General features: G+C 39.3%; 2 protein-coding genes across 4 annotated transcripts; one reads left to right on the top strand and one right to left on the bottom strand.

The window, feature by feature from the left end:
- Nucleotides 1-3699: 3699 nt before the first annotated feature.
- Nucleotides 3700-4927, bottom strand: LOC103402354 (uncharacterized). The gene is made up of 2 exons (XM_008341100.4): nucleotides 4658-4927; nucleotides 3700-4026 (listed from the first exon to the last, which is right to left on the bottom strand). Exons 1-2 carry the CDS (start codon nucleotides 4889-4891, stop codon nucleotides 3835-3837), a joined length of 426 nt encoding a protein of 141 aa, XP_008339322.1. The 5' UTR covers nucleotides 4892-4927; the 3' UTR covers nucleotides 3700-3834.
- Nucleotides 4928-14247: 9320 nt separating this feature from the next.
- On the top strand, nucleotides 14248-15885 carry LOC103416370 (cytosolic calcium-binding protein 2-like). 3 transcript variants are annotated; one of them, XM_070814650.1, is made up of 3 exons: nucleotides 14248-14548; nucleotides 15268-15300; nucleotides 15373-15885. In XM_070814650.1, the coding sequence occupies exons 1-3, from the start codon at nucleotides 14357-14359 to the stop codon at nucleotides 15700-15702; spliced, it is 555 nt and encodes a 184-aa protein (XP_070670751.1). In that variant the 5' UTR covers nucleotides 14248-14356; the 3' UTR covers nucleotides 15703-15885. The 3 variants fall into 3 exon arrangements, with proteins under 3 accessions (XP_070670751.1, XP_070670752.1, XP_008352845.2); XM_070814651.1 differs by having other exon boundaries at nucleotides 14250-14548; nucleotides 15268-15445; nucleotides 15542-15885; XM_008354623.4 differs by having other exon boundaries at nucleotides 14250-14548; nucleotides 15268-15885.
- The last annotated feature ends 8893 nt before the right edge of the window (nucleotides 15886-24778 follow it).

Below are 24778 nucleotides of genomic sequence, written 5' to 3'. Positions count from 1 at the left end.
CATCCATCCTGGGAATGCTCTGGCCTCCTTCTCGCTTAACTTCGGAGTTTCTACGGAACCCGAAGCCAGTGAGCTCCCAAAATGCATCATGCTAGGTAGGGATGAGAATATACATTGAAGGATCACTCCCCTAGGCGATGTGAGATGTCACAATCCACCTCCCTTAGGGGTCCGATGTCCTCGTCAGCACACTTCCGGCCAGAGATTGGCTCTGATACCATTTTGTCATATCCCGGCCTGGGGCGGACCACTTCCTGGGCCCGTTCCACCACCGTAGCACGATATTGTCCGCTTTGGGCCCCGACCACACCCTCACGGTTTTATTTTTAGGAACTCACGAGCAACTTCCCAGTGGGTCACCCATCATAGGAGTGCTCTGGCCTCCTTCTTGGTTAACTTCGGAGTTCCTACGGAACCCAAAGCCAATGAGCTCCAAAAAAGCCTCGTGCTAGGTAGGGACGAGAATATACATTTAAGGATCACTCCCCTAGGCGATGTGAGATGTCACAATTTGGACTTGATTAGTAATTTGACTTCATCAAATAATCTCGATTTAATCAAATACTTTTTTATTTAATCAAATGAATTAATCACATTTCATCATTAATTTGTCCATCCTTGATTTAGCCAATCTCCCTCGATTTGGTATTTAATTTGTTTTAAACTTAATCAATTAATTTGTTTGAATTATATTAAAATTGATTAAAGGATTAATAAAGAAATTTATTAATTATTTCCACCAAATGTCGACGCGTCACTCTTGATGACTCTTCCAGTTTTGACAAGTCACGTGTCATGTGTACAATTTGTGAGACACATGACGCATGCCACGAAGCCCTCGCATGTCAAAATTTTAATGTGTTGATGAGTATTTATTTCATCGCAATTTATATGTCTACGAAAATATTGATGTACTTTTTTTGTTTGAATCAAAGTCAGACAATTAAAATGCCACCAAGGCACAAGAGAGAAACAAAGATACACTTATAAGCTGAAACCAATCGACAAAGTTTCACTTATAAGTAGAAACTAGAAACACTAATCCAAATGCATAAACAACAATTATGAGACAACCCTTAATTTTTTAGCAACAAAATAATAATATTAAGGCTTAAATCCCTCTATCCCTCTTCATTCTCTCTGCCCAAACAACAAACAAAATAATGAAATTGGAGAACTGATTATGTAATCATATATTAGCCAAATTTTGGGGCCTTGTGCTATTGCAAAAATTGCTCCCCTCAAATTCGGCACTAAGCAGATGCAAGAATCTATCCTCGTTGTATCCCAACAATGACGGGTGCAGCGCCAAAATTATTTTTCAAATTTTGGTGTGGCAGCTCATCGAGCACTTGGCTAACCTCATACAACTGTGTGTTTAACATATATCTCCGCCCTTTAGTGCTCTTTTAGTTGTCTTTAGGTCAATATTGTTTTTTTTAGTACATCAATATTTTTACACTAGGGGAAGGAGAGTTCGGTTAAGCCACACAATGGGCAACCTAATTTAGTATCGAATTCGCCCTCCACAAGATTCAAATCGAAGACCTCTCACTTCCAAGTGAAGAGGAATACCACAAGACTGTAGTACTGAGTGGCAATATGATCAGAACTAAACCCACAACGGGTTCATAAAGACAACTAAAATAACCCGTTGTGGGTCTAGTTTTGATCATAGTGCCACTCAATACTACGGTCTGGTGGTATTCCTCTTCACTTGGAAGTGAGAGGTCTTAGGTTCGAATCTCGTGGATGGCGAATTCGATACCAAATTAGGTTGCCCATTGTGTGGCTTAGCCGAACTCTCCCTTCCCCTAGTGTAAAAATGTTATAGTATAGAGTTAAATCATATATGTATAAAACAATGACCTCCACTTTACAAGATGATTGGGAGGAGAGGATTAATAGGCCTTTTAATTTACAATAAAAATTACTTATTTTAAACTCTTCTAAAAGACAGTTACGCTAAAAGATATAGATTTTCCCCTGTACTTCTTCTTGAGCTTCCATAACCAACTATGATATCCGCTTCCCAGCGTTCTTGGACAAGAATTAAGTGATAGAGTTGCATTGGATAGATGCTGGTATTGTTTAGCTTTTGTTGGACTCGCCTGTTTCACGAAGAAAGATTGAAGAAACATTTTGAAGATAGTTTTGTAAATTATTATGAAACTATGTACAATGATTTTTTTATTTTTTATTTTTTTGTATGTGGACAAATATCCTAGGAAATAGAATGTTGGCTTACCACCCATGCGTTTTTTATTCGAAACCTTTTTGTTTTTTTTTTTTTGTCAAACGATCCATTTGTTAAATTAGATGTTAGATTAGGGAACCAACGAGGCTCGGACCCACGCATGATGTAAGGGAAACACTCTTCTCTACTACTGTGGTAGAGGGCCACTTGCCTGGATCCAAACTTACCGATCAACTAAATTATTGTAACCAAGGTTCTAAATAACGCTAGGAGCTAGTTGGCCGGCAGGCTGGGGCCTAGCGCCTAGACGACTAGGCATGGGATAGGCAGATTCAATTAAATTTATTATATAACATATAATAAGTGTCTAATTACACTCTAAAAAATAAAAATAAAATACTTGTATTAAGAATTTAGAAAACTTAAAACTTAAAACTTAAGTCATATTACCATCATTACTGAAAAATGCAGTAAAAAATAAGAAAAACCAAAAACGAAAATTGAAAATTCATTAACTAAGTGGGTTATTCAAAAAAATCCTTTAACTTAATTAAAAAATTAAAAATAATGGAACCGCCTAGTCACCACCTAGTTATCGCCTAGCCCGCTTAACCTGTCTAGTCCACCTAACCCGTCTAGCCCCTACCTAATTTTTCTCCACGTTTCGGCCTAAATAGTATCGGTCCTCCACTATCTAGACCAATTTTAGAACACTGATTGTAACCCCTTCCATAATAATAAGAGATAAGAAAAAAAAAGTTTTTTTGCCTCAAAAATTGAGAGGCCCCCTACCCCCCAACCCCTTCCATAATAATACGAGACAAGAAATTTTCTTTTGCCCCAAAAATTGAGCGGCCCCCCCTTCCCCCCCCCCCCCAAAAAAAAATCTACTTCGCCACTGGTACGGTAAAAGGGGGTTGTGAGACTGGGTGGGATATTTGGTAGGATGTGATGTTTTTTTTTTTACTATTTGATTAAATTTCATCCAAGAAAATGCTAGAGAAGATTCTCTAAACACTAGGTTCGGGCTCTCAGCCACTTTATTTTTTAGGCACAATTTTTTTGTCAACATTATAAAATATTGTGTAAAAAAAATAAAGTGACGGAGAATTCATGGAGAGTTCCACTTTAAAAGAGAAAAAATTATATTCTTCATCATTTGTATTATCTCTCTAATAGAATTGAGACATACATGTGTTGGAGGACGTTATCTCTATTAGAAAGATGATATAAATGATGGTAGGAGTAGATTGTAAGTGTAGCACTACTCTTAAGAGAGTCTCCTTAGCAACTTTTTATTAGAATTGTGGGATGTGGCAGCTGTAGTTTAGAAGGTTAATTTCAAGATAAGTCATAATTCACATGGAAAAATGGCAGTGTACTCTTAAGTCAATTTCATGTAGTAATCATATTATTTTAGCGTGACTGTCATATAATTAAACCATTTATGTCAATTTTGTTGTTTACCCCTATATTAAACTTGAATTAATAACACCTCATAATAATATAATTGTCTCGAAACTCCTTCCTTCCTATAATGTTCCAATTAATAGTTACATTCACAAGCAAGATCCAATCACATCCAAAATATAAAATAGTCATTCAGTTCAACCAACAATAAGTAAAAATGTTACTTCTTAGTTCTTCACAACCACTTGATCTTCCTCGAGCAAAATCTTATCTCCACCATCAACTGGCTCAATCTCCTTTATCGGCGATGCTTTTTGAGGCCCATTAGTCGCATCAGACTTTCCAGATCCTTCTGATATCGTATCCAGCACCCTTGTACAACCATCTAGGGTTATGTTATGTGCTGCAAATTCACCATCCTGCCAATTCACAAATTATACCCCAGTTTTCAATTTCTGGAAGGTCCTAGTTTAATTTGAAATGTACAAAGCAGATAAATATATATGAACTAAGATTATGAAATGAATATATGTAATGTTTTCAAATCAGTGCTAATTAATGTACATTATATCTGTCTGAATCTGAAATAAACACATAAAATTAATACAAAAATGTCATCATTTCATCCACGTACGTCAATTCATTCGAGACATGCTTAGTGAAGATATTAAATCATGTGAATACAAAATAGCTAAATATGTTGATTTATCTGTTTGACACAAAATCCTTGTTTTTTTTTTTTTTTTTGTCAATGACACATAATCCTGGTTAAAGCCTTACTTTTGCATTAGGATGCACAAGGAATCAATAAAAATATTAATGAAAAACAGTAAACATGGTTGAAACATCTCGACATGTTTTTCCTATTAATTCTGGAAATATTGAAGCAATAACCAAAAGAAAATGAAACATCGAATTGAAGTTCAAATTGAGTAACTCATTTTTTATAAGAAGCTTTATTTAGTCGATCGATCGATGCGAAGAGGGTGAGATAGCTTTGTGTATAGTATAAAATAAGTACTAAATAATGTGTAAGGTTATATAATATACCTTCTCCTCAAGCAAACCTGTCTGAGACAGGGGCAGAGAGCCATTTTCATCCATAGCATCATGCTGATCCTTAAGGCCTCCATTTTCTTCAAAATCTCCTTTTCCCACCTCATTCCTGCTGTGTTCATCAATTTCGGGAATATCCACCGTTTTACCAGTTGATTTCTGCTTCGATGATTTTCTAGTTTTTCCCTTTGCCCATGCCGGCACAGAGCTACTCATACAACCCCCCATTTATGGTAATCCTTAAGCTTTGCTTTCAACAAGGACGAAGTCGATGACGACCAATATTCCTAGGCTTTGAGAATATGATTTTAGAGAGCCTTATATAATATGCTACGTTTAGGGTTTTATTTGAATCCAACTTTCTTCTAAGATTTTTTTGGAGAGCTACTTTGATGAAAATCAACTCGCCATTTTTGTTTATTTTATTGAATCTTGCATTGATTGGTCAAGTATCTTCTTTTCAATTATTATTAGAAGATCAGTAGTATTGATTTTGAGCAGACTTTTAGTGATTATGTAGCTACCATGCAGGATAAAACCCATGGGACAGTTTTAAGCAGACTGTCAAATCTTCTAATATGATACGAAACTTAATGTTTTATTGATTGAAATTTTCTATTAAAACACCTTTTATTTATCGAAGTACACCCTTTATTTAATTTTTAAAAATAAATAAATATTGTTATGGTTAAAAGACTATAAAGGACAAATTCTACTACAACGTCTGGCAAACTCAGTGGTAGACAACATGAGTTTGCCAACTGACACAGATGCAGATGCCGAAGCCAGATATTCCATAGAGATTTGATGCACAGACAGGTTCATATGCAGATGCATATTCTGGATGCCAAAGCCATGTAGATTTGGGATGAACTCAAACTTAGAACAAGTAGATGCAGATGCTGATGCAAGATTATATGAAAAGAAAGTACATGAATGCTCCCCGTTTGTGAAGAAATGGAGAAAAGGTCTTCAAAAAACGAACGAATAAACATGATCAAACTACCTTTTTTTTGGCAAAACAAAACCCAACTGACTGACTAGAACGAAACCCTAATCAAGATAGAAAACGAGCACGGATTGACTAGAACGAAAGTGGACCGTAGGACCCAAGGCTCCTCCTTTACCCGGCCGATGTGAGATTCATACTCTAATCACGCTCCCTAATGTGTGGCGAATTTTCAAGCTTAGCTAACACGTAGACAACACAAATCGGGTGATGTAGAGCATGTGTGGTCTTTGGGCTTCACATATGGTACAACCTATTAACATAAATGCAGAAAAACACATAAATGCAGAAAGAGCATGTATCGAAGAAGAAGAGAGAGAAAGGAATAAGAGAAAGGGAAAAAGTAATTGATTACATTGATACTGAATTTATCTTTACAACTATGAGAATACAATTTATATAGCCATCATGACTAGCTTGCAGCCTAAGCTATTTAACTAACTAATTCGATAACGGCTATAACAACACAGCCACATTCTCAACTGTCTAACTAACTATTGTTGAGCTGGAAAGATATATTCAACATCCCCCCTCAATCTCAACTGGGTTTCCCAGTTTGAGATTGAATGAGTGCTTGAGAAAAGCAGTACAACCTGGCAGCCCCGTCATGAGAGTTCCAACTCTAGAGACCAAGTCTACTTATTCATCTTTAGCTTCGATGTGGAAGAAGACAAATGTTTCCACGAGCATGCCAATGACCAATCCAAAAATGCCTCTAGCAGTGGTTTCTTTCTGTAATATCCTTCACATGTTCTGCATATGCATTCCTCTCCCAAACTTCAGCCAGCTTCTTAAGTCTAACCTTCAACTCCTTACTCTTTTTTTTTATGGCTAGTGAGGACAAACTTGCATCCGGAGAAGAGTTGGGCCAAGTGCAGTCGGGTCGAGGCATCGGATGCAATACGGTACAGTGGTTTTGGAGGAGAGATTGGAAGCAATTTGCTGGAGTTTAAGAGAGAGGTGTGGGCTTGTGGAAGCTTGAGGTGAGGAATGCGAGGATGAGTTCCGTGGTTGATACGACCAGTCCAGGTGGGTTCGTCAGATCACTGCTCATTTTCGAACTTGCTGTACAATCACAGAAATCAAGAAACACACCCCTCTTCGGCAATCGAGCTTCAATGAAGAAAGGGAACAAGAACTGCACTCCGGCAATCGGCCTATCGGCCTTTAAGGAGTAACATACAATATCTGAGACAAAACTTTTCACTCTGGCTATCGGCCTTATCGAGGAAACAAATTGCATTTAACACACTCTTGGCAATCGGCCTTTTTCGAGGGCACAAATCTCAAACAACCAAACAATACCCAACAATGAATCAAAGAATCAATCTTTCAGAAATGGCAATCGGCCTTCAAATCCTACTAAACAATCTTTCTCTTAGAAGAAATGGCAATCGACCTTTATATTCTTCTAAAACAGTAAATGGCAATCGGCCTTAATACATGAATTAACACATAATTCATCCTAAAACTGAAACTGAAAACTCCATTTGACGAAATTATCATCCTGAAGCTTCACAGTGAGCGTACCAAGCAACCCTTCAATCTTAACACTAGATTCCATCATTAGAACCAGAACACATATAATATTGATACAGAAAATGATACCACAGACAAACAAGACTTGTTCTTGAAAACCAAATATATTACCCGTCTTATCTTTTGGCTATTGACACTTGTCAATGAAACAACTTATGAAAAATCACCAAATCTTAATCAAATAATGGCTATCGGCCTTAGATGTGCTCAACAATGGCTATTGGCCTTTTCAATCATCTAACAATGGCTATTGGCCTTCAATCTTTCAGAAAAATAGCAAACATTTTTTGACTAGAACATAACTCAAATGATGGTGTGCACTGTGAAATCAAAAAGAAAGAACCTGATACGAATGGAAATCTGGACCTTTGAGCAGAAAAAAAAAACCCCAAGAAACTTCAACCACCATCAAACTTCAACCGATCGCAAGGAGTATCACATCGAAACCCAGATGAAGAAACACAAATCGAAGCTTCCCAACAAGATCACTAGTTTGTAACCTTCAGTGGAAGATGATGGTACCAAGGATTGTCTGGGCGAATGATACCATATTAACAGAAATGCAGAAAAACACATAAATGCAGAAAGAGCATGTATCAAAAAAGAAGAGAGAGAAGGGAATAAGAGAAAGGGAGAAAGTAATTGATTACATTGATACTGAATTTATCTTTACAACTACGAGAAACAGTTTATATAGCCATCATGACTAGCTTGCAGCCTAACCTATTTAACTAACTAATTCAATAACGACTATAACAACACAGCCACATTCTCAACTGTCTAACTAACTATTGTTGAGTTGGAATGATATATTCAACACAACCTACTCTAATGCTATGTAAAAATATGACTCCTTATATTGATGTGTATGAAGTTTATCAATCCTTATTTAGGTAGGAATCCTACACTAATTACTAGTGAAAATTACATTTGTGTAATACATGTAATAATTATGAAGAAGATTTTGAATTAATTAACTCAAATCTAACAAACGTTAAATGAAACCAAAAACAAACAACTTACATGAATTTAAAATTGAAGAAAACAAACAATGGAGAAGCATAAACATTGTTCTAAAAATCAGCTTAGGCGCTGGGACCAATACGATTTAGGCCGTGGAGGAAAATCGGGTAGGGGCTAGGCAGGACAAGTGGTGGTAGGCAGTAGCTAGGTGGTGGTAGGCAGTAGCTATAGGCAATTTCGTTGTTTTTCATTTTTTTTTGAATTAAATTAAAAGGTTTTTTTGGTTACCTACCCAAAAAGAACCCAAATTATTTTTCTCCTCTTTGTCTCTTCGCATAGATGCATTCTCTCTCTCTCTTTTGCCTCCTCTCGTGCCAACTTTGACTGTGCCAATGGCGCTGACTCGTGGATGTGCAATTGAATGATGTTGAATTTTAGATGCACAATCACATTTACATATATTTATTCATTGCATCATTAATAATTGATTAATCTATGATGAAAGATAATGCCAATTTCTTATTGAATTTTCAAATTTGGTTTTGGGTTTTGAGTTTTTCTTATTTTTACTGTGTTAATGTGATGATCCAATGCCATGATGGCTTAAGTTAATTTTAAGTTTTTTCTTAGTTATATGTTATTTAATAAATTTAATTAAATCCACCTAGCCCGCTTAGTCTCAGCCTACCGCCCGACTAGCGTCTTACGTCTTTTAAAACCTCGAGCAGAAGAGACAAAGAACAATGGACAAACTAATCAATTCAAGCCCTTAAAGATTAAACCTGCTCTGATGCCCAGTTAAAAATTAGAGTGTAATAAACAAAAGAATAAGAAACTTAAAGAAATTGAATTTGTACAATTCGTAGCATTCCTTTGTTTTTAGTAAAATTCATAGTTTTGTATTATGTTTCTTCAACTGTTCTATGTACGTACTCTAATTTTCAGCCCTATTAATTAAATTCATAATGCACCTTGCATACCGTTTGGACCCAATTTTGCACCCTTCGTCGGCCGATTGTACGCCGTTAGATGTATGGAAAATGAGGTGGAATGTGACAATTATCTTAACGATTTTATAACTTGGGGACTTTTTGGATATTAGTGGATATATACACTTTACAACCAAGATCAGATTGAGTTTTGTGAACAAAATTAACAACGCATGGATTGCATATGCATGGAAAAACCAAGGGGAGTTGCAACGGATAAAGCTTGGGAAGATATTATTGCCACGTGGTTTATCTGGTCTTGGGAGGCTTTTCGTTGATTAGTTTCTGAAGTGAAGATAATTTTCAAACATGTCAGGATTAGGATTATCTCTTCTTCTCTTTCCATCCCTTTTTATCCCATCCTCTTACATTCTCTATTTTATTTTTCTCTTTCTATAAAAAATTAATATAAAATGTTGACGTGGCTTAACTGTGACCGTTCAAATAGGAGGGAAGGAAAAGAAAGGGAAAAAAAAAAGAGAGAGAATCCTACTCCGTTAAGATGATATTTCACGATTTAGGATTGCTGGACTCTACAAAATGATCACGCCATCAAGTAACATGGTGCTCTAATAAGGAAAGGGATCCGGAGACCCTTCCTCCTAATCCACCAAATCAGGGAATCTGCGCCGTTAAAATTTGATCCAACGACTACAAACAGGGGCCCACTTTAAAAGTTATAATAATTTTAGTCGTTTGATCAAATTTTAACAGCACGGATTCCTCTGATTTGATGGATTAGGAGGAAATCCCTTTCCCTCTAATAATTCAAGATATTGTGCAACGAGAAAAGGGTATCAAACCAACCAATCAATCAAATCACTCTCACACTCTATGTGTATGTCAATCATTTGCCCCATAATAACAGTTTAGATCACAGATATCTAATTCCAAAATCAAGTCGACACATCTTCTGTCTTTCTGAGAGTCTTTCTCTCTTCTAAGAGCATTTCTCACCTCTCTGTGTGAGTTTTTCATTGTCAGTTTTTCTCCCTAGCCACTAGCCCGAGCTCTTGCAAGGGTCGATGGCAGTCCTCTATTTCCTTCCTTGTTCTTCTTCCTTCTTCCTCCCTTCTTCCACTTCTCTCTTCCCTCCCTTCAGATTTCCTTCCACTTCCATGTTTCTCATCTCTCCCCCTTCCTCTATTTTCCCAATTACTTCCAGTCTCATTTCGGGTTGGATTCTTCCTTCCTTGTTGCTTCCTCTTTCCCGATCTGTAACCTTTTCTCTTCACAGCACTCGGCTGTGTTTTCTTTGGAAGGTGTGTAGAGTTTTTACTCGGGTGTACACACCACTTGTAACATCCCACATCACCCAGATGAATGGATCCTATAAGCCTTGTAAGTATATTCTCATCTTTACCTAGCACGAGGTCTTTTGAAAACTCATTGGCTTCGAGTTCCATCGGAACTCCGAAGTTAAGTAAGTTTGGACGAGAGCATTCCTATAATGGATGACCCACTGGGAAGTTCTCATGTGAATTCCCAGAAACAAAACCGTGAGGGCGTGGTCGGGGCCCAAAGTAGACAATATCGTACTACGGCGGAGTCGAGCCCGGGATGTGGTGGGGGCCCAGTCTGGGATGTGACAAAATGGTATCAGAGCCACTCTGCCGTGTGGTGAGAGTGTGCTGACGAGGACGTCGAGCTCCTAAGGGGGATGGATTGTAACATTTCACATTGTCTAGGGGAGTGGATCTTGTAAGCATTATATGTATATTCCCATCTTTACCTAGCATGAGGCCTTTTGGGAACTCATTGGCTTCGGGTTCCATCGAAACTCCAAAGTTAAGCGAGTTTGGGCGAGAACATTCCTAGGATGGGTGACCCACTGGGAAGTTCTCGTGTGAGTTCCTAGAAACAAAACCATGAAGGCTTGGTTGGGGCCCAAAGCGGGCAATATCATGCTACGGCAGAATCGAGCCTGGGATGTGATGGGGGCCCGGGTTGGGATGTGACACCACCACCTTCTGTTTACTTGCCTTTATTAGCACTATTGTTGGTGGATTTTCCACTGGTTTCTTTCTTTGATTGGTTGTGATCGACATGTGGGTTGTTGCAAGTTGGAGGAGTTTGGCTGCTTGTTGCCGGTTCAGGGCGTTGGTTTATATTGGTGTGGATGCTTTGCATTGTTGGATCACTGGTTTTTTTCATGCCTGGGGTTTTGGTTGGTCGGCGTGCTGGACGGCTTGCGTTGGTGGCTTTCGACATTACCGACAACGGAGGGGACTGCAAGGTTCTAGGAAGTTTTGTGGCTTTGTCTGTCTGTGTCCGGGGGCCCAAAATTTGTTTTGGGCTCTTTTGTGTGTATTGTTCAGGTCCACTGTTTTGTTTTGTACTTAAGTAGTTTGTGGACCTCTTTGTATGTTTGTTTGGCCTTGGGCCCTATAATATAATGTCCAGTTTTCCCAATAAAATAAAATAAATAAATAAATCATTTACCCCATTTGTGGTATTAATAAACTACCTAACTCGACAACCGACATCTCCGACTAAGGTGAAGCTGAAGGGTACGTTGTACTCATCAGAGTCTACAATCGACGATGAAATTCCCTACAAAGAAGTTCAGACCGTGGTGCTTCGTTATATTAGAGGGTCATTTGCTTGCTTTCTAAGGCAAGTTGGTGTTCTATATATCTAAACTACATATTAATAAAATTCTGTTTGTCACCAAAATTCTAGTAAATTACCACTCTAACCCTCTCATCATAACTGAACAAAAATAAAAAGCGCGGACAATTTAGCAATTACACCTAACACAAATATTATTGTTTTTTATACTATCGCCATGTAAATATAGCATATCCTATTTAAAAATTCAAAACTAAATAAATAAACCTCACTTTTCACTTCCTCTTCCTCTCCCTACATTCCCCACGTTCTACTACCTTTTCATTTCCCTTTTTTTATTTGTCTTTTTCTTTTTTGAGTGATCATCCATGCTCATTAATGATAAGTTGTAGTAAAATAATAAAAATAAATTTAGTTGCACATGTGGAGTGTGTGTGCCGATTGCTAGTTTTTATGAGAACAACTTTGTTTTCAAGGCCGAGAGGTTCCTTCCTTCGCTGTGATCGTTTGTACTAGAATTTCAGTTTGTGCACACCCATAAAGAAGTACGCGTTTGGCCATCCAGCCGCGTATTGACACGTCCACATTCAACACCAAGTAGGTCTTGTAATTTTGTAGGATTTACATTTTAGCACACCTGGTGAGATCCATAGTGCCAATCATTCATGATGATTAATCAAAATTTTAATCAGTTGTCTCAATTCGGCATATTCAACGACCAAGTTGAAGAACAATAATCTTATCGAAATTACATTTAGTTCACGCACACTCAGAACAAAGTATATGCTGACCACTCGGCCGCGTATTGGCACGCCCACATTTAAAATCAGATTCTTGAAGGACGCAGTTAGGTCCTATATTTACAGCGTGTGGGCCACGCAGGTCTTGTAATTTTTAGAGCTAATAGAATTTGGAGCTTGATTATGTAAGTTGTAGGAAAAAAGAACTAAAGATAACGTAGTTAAAACTAGTGATAGGAACTGATGATAGAATGTGTGATGCAATTTATGAAGAAGCTTACCTTAGGGTTGCTTCGATGCCTGATCAAATGGCGTTTAAATTTGGGGTTGTGGATAATAAATTGAAGGCATATATGAGGTGGCTCGTTAAAGATGTGGCACTATTATTGTCATTGAAAAGATGAAAGTGATTTGATTGTCATCTGAAGAGGATAGTGAAATTTGTTCTTGCGGGAATATGAATTTTTTTTGGATTTGTATAAATAATAAATTGCATACGGTTTGTGAAGAAGGATGTTATTGAATTGTTTGACATTGTTGCTTATAGCTCTGATAACTTTGATCTTGTGATCGGTAAAGTTTGTTGAAGGGGGTAGCATTCCATTTCCATCTTGCAAATAAGGCATATATATTGTCAAGGTAAATTTTAGAAACAATATATTTCCTTATTAGTTTCATTCTTCGTCTACTAATCACTTTATCAACTACGTCCTTTTTTTTATACAATTAAGGGGTGGATGAATAAATTAATATCGAACTCGTCGTGCAAAACATCGAATCTAAAACTTCTCACTTACAAACACAAAATAATACTACTCAAATCATAGTATCAACTACTCCTTTTGATTTCACATTTTTGTGAAATATATGCATGCATTATCTACATAAAACTAGAATGTAGAACCTCCTTTTTTTTTAATCTGTCTTACATCAATAACTTTTTCTTTTCTTTAAAAGGGGACTTTTTTTTTCTTTAAAAGGGGGACAACTGGTGGTAAGTTACGGTAATCCGCCCATTTCATGAGCCGGGAAGACTCACATAGGCATTTCAGCCTCCCCTAGCCACAAGTTTGGTTTCCACACCAACAACAAGTTTTGAACCCGAGACCTCTAGGAAAGTGCTATTAACACACCTATTTTTAATCCGTCTCACATCAATAACTTGACTTTTATCATTAGGAAAGTGCTATTAACACACCTATTTTTACTTCCAATACACCCACTTTACCTCACACATCCTTGTTAAGTTTGATCATTGATCTTCTTCAATTCATTTAATCCGATAGTCAAATCGTATATCACTATTATAAAAAAAAGTGTGTAAGAAGTAAAAATGGGTGTGTGGATATCACTATTTTTACCATCCACCTATATATAGTTTAATATCAGACTAAAAGGGTATATCCGCACTCTGAGCAGTGGATTTTCTCTCCATTTTCCTTTTTTTGGTAGGAGGGGATCATCGGTAGCATATACCTCCAAATATGTAAATAGACATATTTAGTAAAATTCTATAATTAATACATATAGAAAAAAAAATCTTTTCTTTCATAATTTCTTCTCGATGAAATTTAGGTGAACATGATTGATGAATACATTTTACAGCATGTCATTTATAATCATCCAGCTGTTAAAGAGCTAAGTTTGATATTGCATGCTAAATATGGATAAAAACTCAAAAATGTTCCGTACCATCGAAAGAATGGCTGGCGTTGAGATTTTGATGCTATCCCACACGCTAATCGACCCCAGCTATAAAGCGTCAAACACAATGTTGTATCTCTCGCAACTACTCTAATATATTCTCGGTCTTCAACCTTTCTCTCACTAAACCGTAGAGAGGGAAAGAAGACATTTTTCGATCGAGACCAAAGAAATTAACATGGGTAATTGTGCTAGTGAACCAAAGACCAAGGGTGATGATGCTGCCGCAGTCCCAGCACCGGAGCCCAGGAAGGGGTCGGTTCAGGCCGAGGAGGTGAACGCTGAGCAGCTGCAGGAAGAAAACAAGGCTGAACAAAATACCGATGATGGTCATAACAAACAACCCTCTCTCGGGGCCTTGCTCAAGGAGGTATACAATAATAATTCTTTTAATTATTTACTATGATTGTAGACCAATTAAGTTCAGTTTCCTATACAGTGATATGGAATATAGACGCATAAATACTGTTGACAATGAGTATCACATTGATGGGAGAAATGATATTGCATGAACTTATAAGAGGTTGGGCTACACCTCGTATAGCCATTTGGTTTTATGGTGGAATCTCAACTTTTTTCATGGTATTAGAGCAAGTTGTCTCATGTGTGAAGCCAAACGGCCACATGTGCTCCACGTCACCCCGTTGTGCTATTCACGTGTTAGGCTTGAAAATTCGCCACACGTGAGGGGGCGTGTTGAGAATGAGTCACACATTGATAGAAGGAAGAATCTTGTATGGACTTATAAAAGGTTGGACTACTCCTCGTATTCCAATTGGCTTTGTAGTGAACCTTAACTTTCTTCAAATACATGCATGCGTGTATTCGACGTATCACCATCTGATTTTAGCGGCTTGCGTAGGACATTGAATCAAACATAACAAAACTTGCTTATGTTTTGGACATATTAGAGACATTATTACATAATTGCCTACGTTGGGTTATAAGATTTGTATGCTTACAATTACAACCTAAGTTAAGTTTCCCACGCAGGTATTTCAATCATTCAAAATTTCGTACTCGCGCATATCTTTTGGTAATTTTATGAATGTACTTAATATTGATACATCCCTTAATCTATGAACTCAGGAAGAAGAGAAGAGAGCCGAAGTTGCGGCAAAGCTAGAAGAAGAGAAGATAGCTGAAGTTGCGGAAAGGCCAGAAGAAGAGAAGATAGCTGAAGTTGCGGCAAAGATAGAAGAAGCAGAAGAAAAGCCAAAGACCACTGAGAAGAATGAGGAGACAGCGGTTGAGCTCGAGAAATCACCTGAAGCAGCAGCACCAGCTGCAGTTACCCAAGAAGACAAGAAATGTGATATTGAGGAGAAGAGAGAGGAGATAGCGGTTGAGCTCGAGAAATCACCTGAAGTAGCAGCACCAGCTGCAGTTACCCAAGAAGACAAGAAATCTGATATTGAGGAGAAGAAAGCCGAAGAGGTAAAGGAGACAAAACCAGAAGAGACCACGACGACAAAAACAGAAGAGACCAAGGAGACAAAACCTGAAGTGAAAGACCAAATATGAATTAAACCTGCTTATAAGGGACTGACTGTGGGCTTGTAACTAATAACAAATAGATTGCCACTTGTCATGTGTCTGTTTGTTCCATTTGTATGTTGGTTCCTTAATATGTAAGCTGTATGTCAAGCTATAAATAGTTTTGGTGTTACAGTTTGGGCGGTTAAATGAAAGGTTGATTTCTGCAAATCCCCTTTCTTCTTCTTCAAGAACTTTAGCCGTGTTCTTTCAATTCTTGCTTCAACAAACCTTAGCTTTCACTATAGTTCTTATGGTATCGAAAGCCAGTGATTCTTCTGTGGAATTACTGATTTCTTGATTACTTTTCTCTTCGGTCCGCTGCTTGAATCGCTGCGATTCTTCAAGAAATTTCAAGATTTTTGGGGTGGGGGGACGTGCGTTCTTTCCTTCGATTCTCAGCAAGATCTTTTCTTCAGGTCCTTATGTATTTCTGTCGAATTGGAAAGGCCGATGCCATAGATCGCGTTTGATCCGATTTTATTTTGATTTGATGAATTGATAAACAGCGACGTAATATGTGTATGTTGGATTGGTGAAGACCGAATCAGTACCAATTAATTGATCAAAAGGCCTAAAGTCAGCTCAGTGTGTTTCTCTTTTTGTTCCTGATCTGTGGTTCCAGTATCTCTTTGATTCAATTTGATTGCTATACTTTTATTGCTTGAATTACATGATGGCTTCTTCGTCTCTCAAAATTAAGAGCATTCGAGGCATGCTAACAATTCGCCTCAATGATACCAATAACTCCAAATGGGCCCTTCAATCTAAGGCTGTGCATAGAGGGTATAAATTGTTTGATCAATTTGATGGCACTTGTGTTAGTCCACTTAAGTTTGTCAATAACACTGAGACGGAGGTTACTAAGGAAATTTCCTCTGCTTTTCAAGTACGAGACTGTTGATTTGGCATTCTTAAGTTTGTTAATTGCCACTCTATCTGACGTTGCTATTGAGCATGTCCTTGGATGCAAACTGCCAGTTAAGCTAGGCCTATCCTTAAAGACAGTGTCCAAATCTAAGATTAATATGCTTAAAACTGAACATTTTGCCCGACTTTACATACATATTTCTCCTTCGTTATAGAGGTCCTAATGACCATTTTGCCCGACTTTACATACATATTTTTCCTTCGTTACGCAAACACTTTTTGCCTACATGTTCATGAAATCGAGCTCTATTCAAAAGTACTTAGATTGACCACAAAAGGTCTTTGGATTTTTAATGACTAATACGAAAAACTAACCATAATTCTAAAATTAACGAAAAATAGCCAAGAGTAGTAGAGAGATCTTGAGCAAAGTTTCGGGGATTAGCATAGGGATTTCAATAAGTTCTAGTCAATTCTTTTTTTCTCCATAGTCTAGTGATTCTCTCAAGAGAGATCACAGGAGGACGCGTGCAAATTTAGCCGAACCTCACTAAATTTTTGTGTTTGTGTAGGGCGTGTTTACTTTATCGTTCATTTATTATTCAGTACTTTCACTTATCAATATCTTAACTGTTTGCATAACACCAGAGTATATAGAAAAACAAGAGCAGCAAGGGGGTTTAAAAACTACACCGATTAGACCCATCATCTGTTCTTCCCTGAAAACTTCTTTTCATTCTCTTCATCTTTAATCTTGTTACTCCAAGAGTGTTCAGATTTCTTCCAACCAAACATCTTCAATCTGTCATCGAATGGGAATTCTTACTAAACACCTTCAATCTGTCAAACTCATCTACCACTCCAATATTTGTGGATTCTTTTAGTCTTTGTTTGCATCACAGGGACCAAACTTCATACCTTGGGTAGTACGTCTGCACAGGTCAGAATCCATATACCGTTGATTAATAGCTTATTTGGTAGCTTTGTTTTTCGGTCAGTTTTTGTCTAACAAAGTACATTTACTTTAATTACATTGATTTGATCCTTTAACTTTTAGTTCTGCCAGATTGGTTCAATGGCATTCTATCTTTCGGTGTTTTGAAAACGAACCATGTTGTTCGAGAATAAAGACAGAATCTGTTAGATTCGTTCTGTTTTGAAATCTTTAAGTGAGAATTTAAGCAGAGTACTCTTGTATTGTGGTACTGCAGACTCTTGTATATCTTGGGATCACACATAAATTATCTTGTCTCTACGTAAAACTAGCTATTTGCTAGTAAAACATCATGGGATTTGCGTTTCAAACAATTTACACCATTTAAATGTTGCACTACATGCATGTTTTTAATTGAATGCGAACGTTGCCAATGATTCTGGTTTACTTGAGATTTGTAGATAATTACTTTCTTTATCCGTACCCAGTCACCTAAGTTAAAGAGGAGCAAAATCTCTGTTGTTCATGATTTTCCCCCGGGGTGTGGACTATTTGGTCAGTTGAGCAATTTGGGACCTGATAAGCAGGCCTCTTCTGTGGGTACCATAGTGACTGCACCGGCAAAGAGTTTGGTTAGTGGCGATAAAAATGGTGGTGGACATGGCGCTGAAAATCCGATGCTCTCAACTGGTCAGGTTGATGATACTGTTTTGATTAGTGGTAACGGTGTTAGTATTGGGGATACAGTTGAATCTTTAACAGCCTTTGAGCATGAAATATCTGATTGGTTGAAGATCCAACATCAGCTTGGTGCTGCTGCTTCCAGAGGAGATGGTTGCTGGTCTGCCAGATAGAAATATTTGTTCACCACCTGACGGATCCATCTCCGTTCCTATTGGCTTAAGTAGTCCATTGGAAGTTTGAAACTTAAATCAAATAGACCAGTAAAACCAATTTACATTCTAACGGCATCTGTCACCTTCTCGATGTTGAGAGTTTGTTACTAAGCCTCCTTCAGTTTAGACATGCACACGATGATGCTTGCGAGTGCAAGAGACGAGAGTGAATTATTGTATTATGCTTGATTATGTAAAACACACTGCAATTTGAGTTTACATTACCGTGCTTAACAAGCTAACTTATCGGCAATCGCCCTGACATGAAAGTAAAGTGCTAGCAGCAACTACTCTAGTAGTGAAATCAGCTAACTAAAGATTACAAGTAATATCTGAATAAGCTTAATTTCAGTGAGTGAATCGATAATTCTCAAATCATCCATATCACCCTATGACGGACAGACGGACAGACCATCAAATCTTATTTGAATAACTGCATATTATTCTACTCCGTCCTAACCTACAAATTATGTCAAGATAAGATGAATGACCAGATCTTAATCAACCCAACGAAAATGACAACGGAGTGATGAGCAAGTGAGCGAATCAGTCCACAACATCGAGAGCTTGAAACCGTTTGCCCGAGATGGCTGCTTCCATGACATGGTGAGGGCCAATATCCCCACCATTCTCTAAGAAGGACTTGGCCAAATTGTCAGACCAGCCACGCAACAGCGTGACCCCTGGATGAGGCAATGCAATTGAGGGCAAATTCCAGTACCAAATATCCCAAATAGAATGTGAGGCACCGCATCATCCCCATACCCTTTGTCCTTAAACATGGTCCTTATGACCTCGTACCGAGTCTCCCAGGCGGCAACAACAACAACAACAACAAAGCCTTTTCTCACTAAGTGGGGTCGGTTATATGAATCCTAGAACGCCATTGCGTTCGGTTTTGTGTCACCGTTAGATCCAAGTACTCAAGTATTTTCTTAGGGTCTCTTCCAAAGTTTTCCTAGGTCTTCCTCTACCCCTTCGGCCCTGAACCTCTGTCCCGTAGTCACATTTTCGAACCGGAGCGTCAGTAGACCTTCTTTGCACATATCCAAACCACCGGAACCGATTTTCTCTCATATTTCCTTCAATTTCGACTACTCCTACTTCACCTCGGATATCCTCATTCCCAATCTTATCCTATCTCGTGTGCCCACACATCCCACGAAGCATCCTCATCTCCGCTACACCTATTTTGTGTACGTGTTGATGCTTCACCGCCCAACATTCTGTGCCATACAACATCGTTGGCCTTATTGACATCCTATAAAAATTTCCCTTGAGCTTCAGTGGCCTACGACGGTCACACAACACGCCGGATGCACTCTTACACTTCATCCATCCAGCTTGTATTCTATAGTTGAGATCTCCATCTAATTCTCCGTTCTCTTGCAAGATAGATCCTAGGTAGCGAAAACGGTCGCTTTTTGTGATCTTCGCTAGATTGCTCCGGTCATTAGTGTGGATAAGTATATAAATGGATAGAGATAGGAAAGCAAACACAAGATGTACGTGGTTCACCTAGATTGGCTACGTCCACGGAATAAAGGAGTTTCTCATTAATTGTGAAGGGTTTACACAAGTACATAGGTTCAAGCTCTCCTTTAGTGAGTACAAGTGAATGATTTAGTACAAATGACATTAGGAAATATTGTGGGAGAATGATCTCGTAACCACGAAACTTCTAAGTACTGGAGTGTGGTATCGTCTTGACTTTCCTTATCTGTCTCATAGGTAGATGTGGCATCTTCTCTGGAAGTACTATTCCTCCATCCAGGGGTGATATCTTTAACTGGTGGAGATGCACAAGGTAATGTATCAATTTCACTTGAAGCTTACTTGTAGTTTCAGGCTTGGTCAAGTGCGATACAAACCATGTAGTAGGAGTCCCCCAAGTCGCCGAGCTAGGGATCTGCTGAAAGAGGTGACAGACAAGGTAAGCAATCAGAGCTCCGGCTGATTGTTCACATTCTCCCTATCTTGCAGGCAGCATGAAGGATAAAGAGAAGAAAAATGAGAAGAGATGATATGGGATACTTTTGCTTTTGAAGAAGTAACTTTCCACAGGCTTATTCTTGAACTGGGCTGGAGGGTTTTTTGGTTTCCTCCAGAGTATAAGGCCGACTGAAGAATTTGAGGGTCAAAACAAGTCCATCAAATCTAGAGTACGTTCGACCCTGCTGATATGGGATACTTTTGCTTTTGACAGAGTAGTGAATGTATCGGCACGTGTGCTGTTACGCTTGTCTCCACATGCTTCTTTGTATCCTTCTCACTTGCCCTATCTGTTCCTCAGGCAGATGCGGTATCTTCCCTGGAAGCATAAGATGTTGAAGATGAGTACTCGAGAACAATGCCAGGTAAGTACTCAGTTAAGGGGTTCCAGGCAGTCAGTTCCTGGCTGGAAGCTTGATTCCAAGTGCTGACTGATTGCTTTCTTTCTCCTTGTCTTGCAGGAAAGAACAAGGCCAAAGGAAAAGACAGGGAAAAAGCATGATATGGGATACTCTTGCTTTTAACCCTGATGATATGAGATATTCTTGCTCTAGTATAGCTTGTTTGCAGAGGTATTATCGGGGGGAAAGAAAGCTGAATATTTCGAAAGACTTCATTGGGAGTGCCCTCTCAGATAAGAGGAAGGGTTGAGCATTTTTGCAGGTCTGCCTGTCCGTTGGGGATGGAGGTCGACATATATAGGAGTCTCCCTAACATCAAGTAATAATGCTATTCCTTTACCCTGCTTGGTCATAGCACGGTAGTGGGAGCTGCCAGCTTCACATGTTTTAACTCTGTCAGAGCACTTTGAAAAAGTGGTCTGTGGTATCTGGAAAGCTGATGTTGCGTGTGAAGATTACAGACAAGCTTTATCCAAGGAGATCCAGCTCTTGAAGTTGGGAAAGTGGTGCCTCTTCGGTTTTCGAACAAGCAATCCTGTCAGGGATTTGGCTCTCGAGATTCGGAGAACGATGCCTCTTCGATTTTTGAGAAAGCAATCCTACTGGGGGTCTGGCTCTCGAGATTCAGAGAGTGGTGTCTCTTCGATTTTTGAGAAAGTAATCATGTTGGGAGTCTGGCTCTCGAGATTCGGAGGGCGGTGCCTCTTCGATTTTGGAGCAAGCAATCTTGTTGGGAGTGTTTTCTCGAATGTGAGTAAAGGTTGGGCATGTTTGCTAGTCTACATTGCCACGAAGCACAGATGTTGACACACAGGGACTTTCCAATTATCCAGCAGTGGTACTGTTCCTTTACCCTTTCTTCGATTTTTGAGAAAGTAATCATGTTGGGAGTCTGGCTCTCGAGATTCGGAGGGCGGTGCCTCTTCGATTTTGGAGCAAACAATCTTGTTGGGAGTGTTTTCTCGAATGTGAGTAAAGGTTGGGCATGTTTGCTAGTCTACCTTGCCACGAAGCACAGAGGTTGACACACAGGGACTTTCCAATTATCCAGCAGTGGTACTGTTCCTTTACCCTCTCTTCGATTTTTGAAAAAGTAATCATGTTGGGAGTCTGGCTCTCGAGATTAAGAAGGCGGTGCCTCTTCGATTTTGGAGCAAGCAATCTTGTTGGGAGTGTTTTCTCGAATGTGAGTAAAGGTTGGGCATGTTTGCTAGTCTACCGTGCCACGAAGTACAGAGGTTGACACACCGGGACCTTCCAATTATCCAGCAGTGGTACTGTTCCTTTACCCTTGTGGGTAATAATATGGTAGCTAGACCTTCAAAATTTATGTGTCTAAACTTTGTTAGTGTTGTTTCTTTGCTATTCTTTTACCCTTCTTGGTCAGAGCGATGTAGTGGGAGCTGCAAGCTTCACGTGTCTCAACTTTGTCAGATAACTTTGGCAAAGTTATCTGTGGTACCCATGAGCTACTGTTGCGTGTGGGAAGTGGGTGATTGAACAGTACGATTCATGTGCTTTCTACTTCACCAGAAATCTTCGACAGAATGCCCATAATTTCTGCAAAGCTGAGTGCGTGTGACAGGTGCTGACAAGGCTGGAAAAGTATGTGCCTCTTCGATTTCTGAGATCGGCCCTCGTAGTCTCTGAGCAGCCCAGCTTTTGAGAAAGCAAGCCTCTTCGATTTCTGAGATCGGCCTTCGTGGTCTTTGAGCAGCCCAGCTTTTGAGAAAGCAAACGCCTCTTCGATTTCTGAGATCGACCCTCGTGGTCTCTGAACAGCCCAGCTTTTGAGAAAGCAAACGCCTCTTCGATTTCTGAGCAGGCGCCTCTTCGATTTTTGAAGCTTCGTCGAGTTCAGATTTTTATAGGGGCTGGCATTAAGTTCCAAAGCACACTTGAATCTCCACCAGTAGAAGCTCCATTCTTGCACTTCTAAGATCTTGATTTGTCCGATCTCTTCTCTCTTCAACACCTTTGAAAATGTCTGGCCCCTCCGACCGTCGTTTTGACTTGAACCTTGTTGAAGAGGCAGCCCCGCCTTCTCCAGACAACATATGGCGCCCATCCTTCGTCTCCCCTACTGGTCCTCTTGCCGTTGGGGATTCCGTGATGAAAAATGATATGACCGCTGCGGTAGTGGCCAGGAACCTTCTCACTCCCAAAGATAACAGACTACTTTCCAAACGGTCTGATGAGTTGGATGTTAAGGATTCTCTGACTCTTAGTGTTCAGTGTGCAGGTTCTGTGTTTAATATGGCCCAACGCCTATTTGCTCGAACCCGCCAAGTGGAATCATTGGCGGCTGAAGTGATGAGTCTCAAACAGGAGATTAGAGGGCTCAAGCATGAGAATAAACAGTTGCACCGGCTCGCACATGACTATGCTACAAACATAAAGAGGAAGCTTGACCAGATGAAGGAATCTGATGGTCAGGTTTTACTTGATCATCAGAGATTTGTGGGTTTGTTCCAAAGGCATTTATTGTCTTCGTATTCTGGGGCTGTACCGCGTAATGAAGCTCCAAATGATCAACCTTTGATGCCTCCTCCTTCTAGGGTTCTATCCAGTACTGAGGCTCCGAATGATCCCCTTCCGGTGCCTTCTCTTTCTGGGGCTCTACCGACTGCTGAGACTTCTCCTAAACAACCTTTGTGAAGGCTCCCTCTTGTTTGTTTATTTTGACTCATGTATATGTACATATTTGTAACTTATCAAGGCTATCAATAAATAAGTTTTCCTTCATTTCAACGTATTGTGTTAAATACACTAAAGCCTTCTTCGCTAAGTTCTTTGAATTTTCTTTTGTTGAAGCTTGTATGTTGAAGCTTTGTGAGTGGAGCATGTAGGTTGAGGTAGTGTTCCCTTAATTTCCCGAGTGAGGAAAACTTCTCGGTTGGAGACTTGGAAAATCCAAGTCACTGAGTGGGATCGGCTATATGAATCTTAGAACGCCATTGTGTTCTGTCCTGTGTCATGTCCTCCGTTAGATTCAAGTACTCTAAGTCTTTTCTTAGGGTTTCTTCCAAAGTTTTCCTAGGTCTTCCTCTACCCCTTCGACCCTGAACCTCTGTCCCATAGTCGCATTTTCTAATCGGAACGTCAGTAGGCCTTCTTTGCACATGTCCAAACCATCATAACCGATTTTCTCTCATCTTTCCTTCAATTTCGGCTACTCCTTCTTTACCCCGGATATCCTCATTCCTAATCTTATCCTTTCTCGTGTACCCACACATCCAACGAAGCATCCTCATCTCCGCTACACCCATTTTGTGTACGTGTTGATGTTTCACCGCTCAACATTCTGTGCCATACAACATCGCCGGCCTTATTGCCGTCCTATAAAATTTTCCCTTGAGCTTCAGTGGCATACGGCGGTCACACAACACGCCGGATGCACTCTTCCACTTCATCCATCCAGCTTGTATTCTATGGTTGAGATCTCCATCTAATTCTCCGTTCTTTTGCAAGATAGATCCTAGGTAACGAAAATGGTCGCTCTTTGGTATTTCTTGATCTCCGATCCTCACCCCTAACTCGTTTTGGCCTCCATTTGCACTGAACTTGCACTCCATATATTCTGTCTTTGATCGGCTTAGGCGAAGACCTTTAGATTCCAACACTTCTATCCAAAGGTTAAGCTTTGCATTTACCCCTTCCTGAGTTTCATCTATCAACATTATATCGTCTGCGAAAAGCATACACCAAGGAATATCATCTTGAATATGTCATGTTAACTCATCCATTACCAACGCATAAAGGAAAGGACTTAAGGATGAGCCTTGATGTAATCCTACAGTTATGGGAAAGCTTTCGGTTTGTCCTTCATGAGTTCTTACGGCAGTCTTTGCTCCTTCATACATATCCTTTATAGCTTGGATATATGCTACTCGTACTCATTTCTTCTCTAAAATCCTCCAAAGAATGTCTCTTGGGACCCTATCATACGTTTTTTCCAAATCTATAAAGAC

The sequence above is a fragment of the Malus domestica genome, chromosome 15 (genome assembly GCF_042453785.1).
Source record: "Malus domestica chromosome 15, GDT2T_hap1".
NCBI lineage: Eukaryota > Viridiplantae > Streptophyta > Magnoliopsida > Rosales > Rosaceae > Malus > Malus domestica.
Note: the sequence above shows the minus strand (reverse complement) of the source record. Positions and strands in the feature narration are given on the sequence as shown.